The 12546-nt window shown below is 40.6% G+C and overlaps 1 protein-coding gene across 7 annotated transcripts in view; it reads right to left on the minus strand.

Moving 5' to 3' along the window:
* The window catches only part of GALNT9 (polypeptide N-acetylgalactosaminyltransferase 9), a 313510-nt gene that overhangs the window by 46754 nt on the left and 254210 nt on the right, over nucleotides 1-12546 (minus strand). For all 7 annotated transcript variants that reach the window (XM_080373517.1, XM_080373516.1, XM_080373515.1 and 4 more), the window contains 3 exons: nucleotides 11332-11469; nucleotides 8561-8656; nucleotides 276-443 (listed from right to left, as the gene is read on the minus strand). In XM_080373517.1, the coding sequence (XP_080229643.1) occupies nucleotides 276-443; nucleotides 8561-8656; nucleotides 11332-11469 (402 nt within the window). The remainder of the gene's footprint in view (nucleotides 1-275; nucleotides 444-8560; nucleotides 8657-11331; nucleotides 11470-12546) is intronic.

The following is a 12546-nucleotide window of genomic DNA, read 5'->3' on the forward strand; positions in this document are numbered from 1 at the left end:
AAAATTGGCAAGGATGTTCTTGACAATCACTACAGAAATTGAGAATGTTCCAAGAAAGGATAACTAAAAGCATACCCCAAAATTCCTAGTAATAACATAGGAAAATTCCTGGATAGCACATGACCTAAGGAAAACACATCTGACTATTCCTAGAAGGCACAAGAGGGGATTCCTAGAATAGTCCTCTCCAGGTCTCCTGTTTTTTCATTAAACATCCTCTAGAGCAGCATTCCTCTCCGATTTATCTCTGCAAGGCTCTCTGAGCTCTTCCATACCTGTGTGAAATCCCAGAACCTCTGTGCTGGCCTCAGGACATCCTCACACTTCTTCAGAGTCGGCGTCCTGCCCTTTCCATCGTCAACGAGGCATTTGGAGTCAGGCAGGAAGGCGGTGGAGCCCAGCGGCCCCAGCTGCAGGACACCCTCGGAGCTGTAGCGAACGAGCTGGGGAATGGAAGGAGAGGGAGGGCTGTGACAGCGGCTGCAGGCCCTGGCGGTGGGCACAAGGCCCCCCGGCAGCTGCCTTCCCTGCCAGCTTCTGTCCCGGCGTGGGCGAGGAGCCCTTCGTCCCGCTGCGTGCTGGGACCTTCCCGCTCTGGCACACGCTGCTCAAGGGCGAAGCTTGGGAAACTCGTAGGACACAATATTCCCTTTTTCACACCTCTGCTCCCCACCATTCCCTACCCTCTATTTCACTGCAAAAGGGCAATCAAGAAAGTGAAATAATCAATATGTAAATCATACCCACTCAGCAGGAGTTAATTTAACAAGGACACAATGTCAATTTGCCGCGCAGTGTGTTCTTAGAGCTCTGTTAGAGGCTACTGATAGCAACAAGTCTAATTAGGTTTTGTAAATAAATGTTACTGAAAAAATCCAACCATGCAACCAGTACCCAAAAATACGAGAGGAAAAAGGAAATCACGAGGGAAATAGCAGCAAATTTGCTAACACATGCTTCAGGCTTACATAACAAAGAATCACACTTGGATGTTTCAGTTTTGTGTGAGGCTTAGTTGTTCTGCAGTTTAGTGATGTGGTAAATGCTACTGGCTGTAATTAGAGGCTTCAGGTGAGGGCCCATTATTTTAGAGGATTTTTTAATTTAAAAAAATACACTTAAGCAGGCACAATTATTCATGTTGATTTTTACAGGAGTGTAATTTTTTTTTTTTTTTAGCATTTCTTCTGTTCTAAGTGGTGATTTCACTTGCCTCAAGTCATTCACAATAAAATGGCCCTCAAAGAAAAAAATCCTCATGTAGAAGGTGAGGTAAAGAAATTGGCCTCTTGTAATCTCAGTGTGCCAGAATATATTTTATTACATTAATATTGGACCAAGAGAAAATATTTAAAGAGATAAAGAATATCTGTGGATGGCTCTTGTCGGTCAAGATTAATTGTCAGAATTACAAAATCAGAATACAAATCTGTGATGAAGAGAACTTTTGCTGTGTTCGCAGCCTTTTGCTGCAAGCAGAAGGCGGCTGCCCGGTTGCCTTCTCACGTTGCTAGGCGTTGTGTCGGGGAGGAGGCTGCCACTGCTTCCGGGAGTGCTGGGAGCTGGCTGGCATGGCACGGCGCGGCCTCCCGCACAGCATGCGTGGAGGGCAAACAGCCAGCACCGAGCCCGCGGGCTCCCGGGAGAGCAGGCAGCAGGCACCAGCCTTCGTCCCGGCACGCTGGAGGGGAAAAAAGCTTTTCCTGGGGATGCACTGGGGACCTTGAAAGGTTTCTTGCACTCCAAGAAGCCACTGCCTGGATGACAGCAGGCCTGAAGAACAGAGTCTTGAGGAAAGAACGTCGATCTCAAACTCTTTATTCTGCCTTTTCCAGATCTGTTTTTCCTCTACCGTGATCTGTTTCAATCTGTATTCAAATAAAGCCTCAAAGCCTTAAGGGTGGCCTTAGGATGCTCATTTAGAGGGAGAAGAGGCTCTGTCAGCTCACTCTATATCACATTGCGCTGAGACAACTATGATAGCAATGGAGTCCTCATTTATAAGTTGCAAAAATTAGTAAGTAATCCTCTTAATTACTGCTACTTCCTGCACAGTTGAGGGAGAGCCTATTGAGGCTAATGTCAATGCACATTAAAGCAAAAGTGCACGATATTAATTTGGCAGCAGGCCAATAAGTCAAATCAGATGTATCTACTTCTCACTTCTGTGTTTAAATCTACAGTCATGACACCAGCATAGCATTTTGCCCCTCTTACCCTAGAAGTAGTCGAGTGCAGCACCCAGGTGCCAAGAGACTGCAAAATGGAGTCAGCTACACAGCTTGGGTGCTGCAGGGTGAAGATCTGAGCCACCAAAGAAATGCAATTATAGCCCAGGGAATTCACTGCCTGTCTGGTCTTATCGCTGTTATATGGCTGAAATTACTTAACAAGGGAGGGAAGGAAGGTCAGAAGTGCCTGCCACTTATTGGATGCTACTGACCAGTGCATGAGATACCATTAAGAGTCAATCAAAACCCCTTGAATTAAAGTCTAGCTTTCTACCATCATCCCTTTTAAACTCAGAAGAATCATACTGTAAATAATCATATCTTGCTGGTGGTAAAGAGAGCATGGTCTACTCAGTCCCAGACCAGACACCCTTTGACAAAATGTGTGTTCATTTTCCCACCTGCCACTTCTGTTCAGAGCAACCATGTGAAGCACAGAGTTAGGACAGAGCCTACGTCAGAGCGAGCAGAGGGATAGCCACATGAGGATGCAGCTTGGTATGAGCAATATCATCATCGAGGCACTGTCTGCACACACCAAATCAAGACTTTTTTTTCTCCTTTCACTATAAGGGTATGGGGGACATATGCAAAAGAAGGTCAAGCAAGCAAAGTGATTCAAAATATAAATGGATTGCCAGCTCAAACAAATTAACTTCCTTTCCCCCGCCCCTACATAAAGGAGGAGGAGGGAGGGGAACGGAACCCAAACACACTCTTCTGTTTTTTGTTTTTTTTTTTTTTTTTTACAGTAAATCTTCTGTATTTCACACTTCTCGAATCCAATGGGCACTCAGCATAGTTCAGGTGAACTGCAGGCACGGCTGAACCTTACACTGACTGAGAAACGTGTTTATCTTGCAGTTCTTGTCATATCTCTCCAGGTCCCAAAATACCACCTTAGCAATCTGGTTGGTTTTGCCTTATCTAGATAATCAGAACCCCTGTTTATAGGGGGCTATTTATAGGAGGCTACCTGCTCTGTAGTATAGGATCAATTTTCCCTGTGGTTTAAGATGAGTAACATTTTCTGCGCCAATATTAGAATGGTCTAAAATACTCTTTGTCTTTAGAACTCCAATAGCCAGAATTGCACATGCTCTGCATCACAGTAGCTGTGTGCTTGGGAAAGACCTTGTTATATAGAAGCCTGTCAAAGCAGAAAGTACTATTTCTACTTAGGCCTTAGAGTTAGTATATCTTCTGCTTCTGTTACAAACTACCTCCAATACTGAAAGTGGTGGTTGTGTGACAGCTCAGTCAGACACAGCTTGGTGCAGGGAACTGCTATCTCTACAATGACGAAACAAATGGAACATCATGGGTTTAGTTTTCCTGAATCTACTTTCTCTCAAGAGTTCCAACAGTCATAAAAGCTTAGGCTTATCCTACAATGAAATTAAATTTAAAAAAACCAAAACACAATAACAAGAAATTATCTCAGTTCAGACCACACTAGATAGTAAAGCTTTAGTGCTTGCTTCTGCAAAATCAGGCCAGAAGTTAAGGTTCAAGAAACTACTACATGATTAATGACATCTTCCTCCAAAGACTTCATATGACAACTTCCTAGAGACAACATAAACTATAAAAATAAAATAAGCATTAAATAAGTTGCTTATTACTGTAGACTAGAAAACAGGAACTGGGATATAGAGTCAATGGAATAGTGAAAAAATATACCTGCTGTATCTTAAATGCCACTACCATACCAAAAAAGAAACAACCTCTGAATTTGCATTAGAACTGTGGGCATTACACACCATGCCAAATCCATTCCCAGGGTCAGCCAGCCAAAATCAAGTGACAAAGTTCCCTTTATTAAGGAGTGTTCAAACCCATTCATTAAAAAAGTCTGTGCAAGTCTTGATGGGCTGAGAGCCTTAGGTACCCACATACTCCCACTGCAAGCTGCAGAACACAAACACGGTTTTACACATCACATGAGGATGGACCTTTGCTCAGCTTTTCTCTTTTATCTGAGAAGAGCTGCAGGATCCACATAAATGACACTGAAGCTAAGTGCTCCATTAAATACTCCAAGATCTAATCCTGATACTACCTGCTGTACCTATGGTAACACAGGATAGTTTTCCCGTCAACATTCAGAAATCTGAGCAGAATGGAAAAGATGTCAAAGGTTGTTTATCAAAGCCACCATATCTGGTTCAAGAACAGTGAGCGGTGCTGCCTATGGGAGGTGATCCTCCAGCAGTAGCAATGTGATAAGTAAATGCCAGCTTTTAACTGAAGGGTTTGACTTCAGAAAATCCATTCCTGCTAATTTCAAGTCAACTGCAAAAAAAACCCACAAAGTAACAACAGATAACTGTTTGTAGAAAACAGTTACACAGATGGGTCTGGTAGCTTTCCACACTAAATTTAATCCCTCTCACTCGCTCTTGTTCTCCAAGCAAAAGGAAATCTTTAATGATCCTTCAGCCCTGCAGGTCAAGGTAAGCTGTCAGCCGACACAGAGACTGAAACAGCAAGCTATATGGGAATCCAAAACACCTTAAGCCCCCAGAACACTTGTCACCACAAGACAAACGGATCACAAGTTACCAAACTTGCAGATTTGTTAACAGAATCTCACCCACCGCTTCCTGCAGGAGAACAAACTACCTTTTCATCCTCCCTGCTCTGAGCAATCAGACCTGCTACCTGGTGTGCAACTCTGGAAAGCCATAGCTCTTCCAAGCAAAACGTTAAGTATCTGCACTCAAGGAACAGTTTAAGAAAAGCCTTTCATCTCTTCTTACTCCATCTGTTTGCCTAGCTGCAAGCTCCAGGAATCCAAACGTTGAGATCTCGCTTCTTTCTGCTTGATCTCAAGGCGAAGGGAGTTCTCCTTTCCCAGCCGCAGCACCTCCTCTTTCTCTCGGTGTGAAAGGGAAGAAAGACAGGCGGAGAAGGAAGGTGTTTGCTGGGGCCTTTCTATCCCAGGGTGCCATTTTATTAAGTTCTCCTCTGCTTTCACATACCATATAATCAGCTCCACATCTCAGCATTCAAGACAGACACTGAGACAGCGAATATTTCCACTGAGGCTGTGTTAAGTGCTCACAGACAGCTCAAAACCTGTGTGTCCTGTAACCATTCTAAGAAGCACAACACATACCACTTTTGGCAGGCTGTATCCATTCCCATCCCACCCTTTTTTAAAATTTGTTTTACAACAAAAGAGTATTATGTACTACTATATATAGCCAATGGCCTTTACAGGTGATTGAACAAGAGAGGCCACACAGAGGCAAGGCTGTTCAAGACCCCCGTCTATTCCTTTGTTTCTGAATTGTCTCTAGCCCTGGGACTGTTCCTCCCAGCAGTATTTGCAAACCTTTTTTCCTGAAAGGGATTAGATGCAAACTTCAGAGCCAACGAAGACATGCAAAGCACACTGCTTTTCTGTGAAACGAGTTTTGAAATCGACTTAGACTGATGCAAAACCTTGTCTGGATATTCCTGACTGTTAGCTTACCCTGACTTAGCTCAAGTCAAATTCAATAAGCTAAACTGATGTAAACTCAGGCTGAATGCATTCCGGAGCACCTGTAAAAGAGCTTGTCCCTGTTTGAATAAAGAAATTTGAACGGTGATGTCATTGAAAATGTGATTTATCATGCTAAAAACTGATCTTGAGAATACACGTAGGGAAAGGCATTTTGTTCATGGATCATTAACAAGTGGAGCGGTTTTATTTTTCACTGGTCATGCAGGACAACACCATTCAGAGGTGTGCAATGTGTAAGAGAAATAGAAGGGTAAGAAGTAGGGGGAAAGAACATTTTATCACAGATGAACAGTGATTTTACCCTTAACTCTGCTTTCTTTAAACACTTGACTGACTTTTGTTGGTTTCAGTGGAACCACATGTACACTAAAACCACTGGTGATTTTCTTGTCAGAATAGCAAAGTATGAAAACCAAACAAGGCTGTAGCTGAATAGGAAGAGGCTCTCACACCAGCAGGGCACATCCATGTTTATACTCATTTATATTCAGTAGGCACGTACAACTAACCCAAATATCAGCTCAGTAGGGGTGTTTTATGCCCTATGCTCGAGATGAAAAATGTCAGAAACTGCAAGCTAAACATAACAGACAACTATACTCACCCAGGCTGATTAGAAGAGGGGCTTTAAAAGTGTTTATTTAATATATTAAAACACTTGCTGTCAACACCTTTCATGCTATGTGCTTGAATATCCTTGATTAGCGTTTGTGCAGCTGTGGTTCTCATACTGAATTAATTTTGTAAATTGTGGTGAGATGGTAGAAGTTTTCCAGCTGTGTAATCATTAATTAACTTGGCTGCATTTGAGTGGATCCAACCCATGCTTGTCTATGAAATACTTGGCTTAGATAAAACATCACCTCTGCCTTCTGCTCGTTCTGCGCCCCCCCCCCCCCCTTTTTTTTTTTTTTAAGAAAAAAAGGGAAATGGAAAGTACTGCATGATGATTTGGTAGATTAATTTTTGCCTTTCCCATACTTTTATAATTCTCACACAGAGGGGCTGCTTTGGATTTTAAGAGTTTGAGAAGAGCAACTTTCTCTTTTTATGTGTTTCTACAGTGCTAGTAAAAAAAGGAGTCTAGCTTGTGGCTGTAACTTAAAGTCTAAAAACAGCTTTTCAGTCTTTTCCAGAAAATTCAAGTAGACGAGATACTGAAGACCTATAGCAGAAGTGAGACAGAAGAGATTTAACTGGTCACTATCCAGCTTCAACCTCTTGGGCAGTAAATACTTTGCACATTGTTATTTACACCTGAGAAGAGCTGCTCCGTGTCTAGTCTAGGGCCCACAATTCAAAAGGCATCATCTACTAGGCAATGTATTTGCATCTTACTAAAAGCAAAATGACCTGTTCCTTAAAGGAAAGAATTGGTCAGAGCTGATGCCGAGAGGTGAGCTACCTCATGCCCCAAAAGTTACGTCAGTCTGGAGAAGCTGGGCACATTGTGCTTCCCTTCAAACAAATTCACAGTAACTTACACCCTTCACCTGTTCCGTTCTTCTGGAAGTCAAAGTATATTCTATGGAAGAGGAGTCAAGGAGGCAAACAAGAAGTTAAGGACTTAAACTGCAAAATAAATTACAGTCAGAACCATTTATTTCATTCTTCTTCTCAATGCTAGCACAATGCTAGAAGACTAGGTGTTGCAAAGGGACTGTTTGGAAGGACTTAAATATGCAACTTTCTGGTCAGAATTAGAATGGAGCAAGAGACTGAACTCTCCCTAAGCGCCTTGACATCTCTAGAGTCTTCCAAAAAGCTCATTTACATGTAATTAAGCAATACTATTTTGTTACTTTACTCAAAGGCTGTTGCTTCTGCCTCTGCTAGGAAAGTGTCACTCAAATGTTCCACAATGATCCTGCCAAAGGTGGACGTTTTGTCACTATGAATTACTGTCTATCTCACTTTGCGCTAATAAGGTATGACTCTTCACCAGCCTGCAATTAGGCACAACAGGTAATATTTATATTTTGCGACACTTTGTTATGCCTCCATGGTGATGTATGAGCCAGAACTCCAAATCAATGTGCGTATGACTGAACTTAATTATCTGAGGCCTGTGATAAGGTCAGAGTTTATTTACGCATGAGAATGTTCATTAACAGAGTTTTGATTCAGATGGTACTTCAAAAGAGACTAGAATTACATTTCAGAAGAAGCTCAAGTCCTGGATTTAAATAATATCTAACTCATATTTAAAAAACAAGTAACATCACTATGAGCATGGAAGGGAAAAAAAAAGTCATTTAACAATCTTCAGATATCTGTAAGAAAATAATAATATGCACAGAGACTGACAAAAAAGAAATCCTATATTTTAGAAAATTATTAACTTAAAAGATTCTTAATTCCCTTTGAAGTTGATGTTAAATATGTGCTTAACTTTTTGCCTACTTGGGGAATCACATCAGCATCTTGCTAAATCATTTCTGCATAGGAGCCTACTGGAGCAATGAAAAGTTAATTTAAAGAGGTGCTATTCCTACAGTAATTCAAGTCATAACGAGAAGAGCTGCTCACTTACGCAAAGTGTAGAAATTCATTAATCTTCAGTGGATTTCTCTGTTATTAAAAGAAGTTACCATGATTCTTTTGTTTCCCTAACTGGCATCTTCAACGTATAGATTCACGTACTGAACAACCTTGGAAAAGGCACCCAAAAAGACCAGAGTAAAGCCAGATGTCTTCCTTTGCAACTCAGGAATATACTGCTAAACAACTCAAATGCACCAAATGACTCTTTGTTTCTTCTGAAAATTCTTTACGTTAAATTTTTCTCATTAATTATGGGATTTTAACCATTTACCTGAGAGGACATTCCATGGCATGGGTAAAGGATTGCTTTGTCATCCTCTTCGGCTCCCTGATCCAGGCAGTAGCCGCTAGCTTTGCTGTTACGCACCTATAGTCGCATCGGAAAGAAAACAGTTATATTAGAAGTTAACCAGTATGATGCATGGCCAATCTAGCTAAATCTTAGCTGCACTACAGCTACTGAAACAACCAGCATGCAAAACCATCCCCTGAGAAACACATGCTTGTTCTCCAGATATGACACAATGCCTATAGTGAATATGCTCCAGGAAAAGACATTATTTGGACAACCTGCTGTCTTTACAGACCTTGGGTCAGAGTTCTATTTTCAGCAATTACTTAAAGATCAAAATTCCATGAAATACACAATAAGAAACCCAGGCCAAATTTTACTCCAAATTACCCTTTTGTAAATATAAATTTTGACCCTATATGTTGAGAATTTTGACCTTAACAAATGGTATAGGAACTACCCAGGATTGGTGTTGGATGTGGCACCCTTTTGTTTACTCCTATTGCTTATATAAAAGAAAAAAAGCATGTGAAAAATTATCTGAATTGAGAATATAATATATAGTTATCTACAGAGGTGACGTGCAGCACATCATTGTGAAAGGATACAGCAATGATAAGCAGTGTTGGAGGGCTTTTGAAATATTTAAAGTGTGGATTCATAGATCCAGTGAAATAAAACATTCACATGCCTCCCCAGACAAGATGACTTTGCAAGTCTATGATGCTGGGCTGGAGCTCGTCTGAGATTTCAGGCCTGCCTTTCTCTTCAGGCTAGAAGCCTTACACACATTTTGGACATAGACCAATTTTACAGGTATCTTAAACAGGAAGTTTTTTAAAGGGACATCTTGAAACAGTCAGCAGGTCAGTTTTGGTTTAGACTGTGAAATATTTGTCTGGCCACCCCTATAATATAGGAATAGCTGCTCCACCATGTGTCAGAAACACCAGTAAATAATCCTTCATAGCATAGTGTATGAGCACAACAGGGAATCCAATCGGATAAGGGGGCTCACCAACAGTTACATTTCAGGAGGCTCATTTTATGACTTGGGTACTATAAAGGCTGAAGAAGACTAAGACAGCTTTATGACATGGCTTTAAAAAACATGAATTGAGTCACTAGGAAATATATTTTTACTACTGTTTCAATCTGTTTCACATCTACTCAATACATTTATTTTCCTTTAAACTCACTAAACTCCAGACATCTTTTCCTCCAGGAAAATAACCAGAAGAGTAAGTATTTAATAACAAGCTTGATGTCATTTAGGATGAAGCCTCTAGTTTTTTCATTATGGGCATGTAAGACTGAAAAGGAACTATGCCAGTTTATATAGCTAAATAGCTTGAGTGGCTCCATTTTATTATAAATTTTAATGAATTAGATACTTACACCACTAAACTTCCTCTTTGACTGAAGAACCTTCCATGCAACCACTCAACAGAAACAAACTTCTTTTTGGAGCCCAGCTTGCTAACTGTCTGGTATAATTGACACAACACTGGCAGTTCTGCCAACGTTCTTTGCGGTTAACAGCCTTCTCAGAGCTGACAGTTACTAATAGCTCCCGTTGAATTTACTAAATGTCTTTCCTCAGTTACTGCCAGGGATAGTTATATTAGGATGCAAAGTGATATTGCACAATAAAACTTGCACTTTGTATCAACATCTGAAGTGCCTGACTTATTTTTATATGAAGTCAATCAAATAGAACAGAAAGGAAGAATGTCCATTTAGTTGTCTTGTGTGAAAATATATTGCCTTTGGATGTAATTGTAGTTCAAGTAGACAATTAAAACAGAATCTTAAAAACATTATGCAGCAGGAGAGCTCCTAGAACTTGGCCCCAGTTCACAGTCATAAGTGGCAGCCGTCCTTATATTACAGGCACATGATATAGATTTAGAGTTACGTAAGGGTGGCTGACTTCTTTGAAGAGCGGGGTCAGGCACATGTGGGAGTTTTGATTGGTTCACAGAAGAGAAAGAAATGATCCAGATAGCTGCTGAGGTGAACCAAAACATCCACACATTTCTAACACATTTGGATCCAGCATTTTATTAGGGTTAAGTAACCTCTCCAGTCAGCTGTCTCCGAGTAGGTGTTCCAGGGTCTTACTCAATACTGGTACACAAGTGAGAATGAAAATACAGAATTAAGCACAAAGCAGCAATATTGGTTTTCCTCTCTTTCAGCTGAGATAAAGACCTGCCAAATGGTAGCCTCGCCTCATAATCTGAACAAGGATATGTTGCTTTTTATCCTGAACAAGGAGGACTGCAAAACTGAATTAATAAAGTAAACATAATCCTTCAAATAGTTCGGCAAAGCACCAAAAAACAGGGCGGTTCTTTACCTAAAAATGATTCTAACGCAACTGTTCTCATTAACTGTAATTATCTTATCTCTCTTGACTACTAATGTTTTCTTAATGACCCCTGTGGCATCCTATTTGTGAAAACAATTGCCTCAAATTTATGTTCTTAGAGCTGTTCCATTTTAAAACGAAAGCCAAGAAGGTTGAGTATCATCATTAATGAGAATTATTTCCTCTGATATATTCCAGTAAGAGGGACAGTGCTTCTCAAAGCCACGCTTCTCAGTGTTGGTTAAAAGCAGGGGAGGACATTTATGTTGCTACTGCTGTGCTGACTTGAAATTGCTCTGTACACCCCGATACCCACCGCTAAGATGAAAGGGCTGATCTAATGCAGCCATGATATATTTTCAAAGAGGTACAGTACCTCTCCATAAGTGACTGTATTATTATAAATCCTCATTTCAGGATAGACGTTCTCCAAGTACCACTTAAAACTCCGGCACTGCAGTCGCTGTCGTAGAGCTATTCTTTCAGAAACATCTCCAAAGTCAACTCCAGGGTTCTACAAAGCAGAAAAAGAACAATGAAATCTCACTGCGTTGACTTTATGGTTGTTTTCTTTGTGGAAATCAAATTGGAGTCCATTTTGTATACCAAGCTGTATTTCCCTCTCTTCTTTCTCTTTTGTAAGTAGCAGCTCATCAAACAGCTGCTGTTGGGAGCAGACAATAAATATTAATGAAAGTCAGTGGAAAAAGAAGGATAACAAGCAAAACACAATCATAAATCAAAATAATAAGAATTCAATAAGAATGTTGCTACTTACAGCAATTCTAAATGTTTGCAATCAAACCTGATCTCCTTTGCTTTCAGATTTGTTAGGAGTTTAGGTGGTAATTCTTATCTAAGATACGGCAGCTTGAGCATGGTTTACTCTAGCAACAGCCTTGGGTATTCACTAATGTAAATGAGATCAGAACAGATCTGTTAAAACCTCAAAGCAGAGCTGCTCAAAAAGTCATTAAGCTCCATTAAACATTTGCATAGACCAACATTCAGTTTTTCCTGGAACTGGAGCTCATTTGCAGATTTGAGCTATAAAATGCAGTTACACTCAAAACCTTCTTTATAATTCTACTTCAGAATTTGGTTCATGTTTGAATACAAATCCCATAAAAAACACAGGCCGGAAGACTCAAATCAATATGCTCAAACCCAGTCACTCAAAAAAACAGCAGGTCCTGAGTTAGTGTCTGTTGATTTAAACCATTATAAATCACCACAGTTCAACATTAAGACAGTAAGAGTTACCTCATCTAAAAATCTTTTCTGACACTGTATGAATCAAATGGACTGAAACTGGAGAGATTACTGCACGGAGCTGTCTTAAGTGCCTTGTACGTTTCCCCCAGAAAGGTTTCTGTGCATTTTACAAATTACGCCTAAAGCAGGGTTACAGGGCTGCAGGAACTTAGCTCAGGGTTTATTAGAATCCCCAACAGACAGCTGGTTTTCAGGAGAGAACACAAGTGTAATACTGAACAGGTTTTTCTGCTTGCCACTGAGTTTGCTGTGCTCACTGTCGCTTGCTGATGCTCACTGTCACGAGCTCTCTATGCAGCAGCCATTCAAATAAACG

The sequence above is a fragment of the Falco punctatus genome (assembly GCF_963210335.1).
Source record: "Falco punctatus genome assembly, chromosome: 1".
Lineage (NCBI taxonomy): Eukaryota > Metazoa > Chordata > Aves > Falconiformes > Falconidae > Falco > Falco punctatus.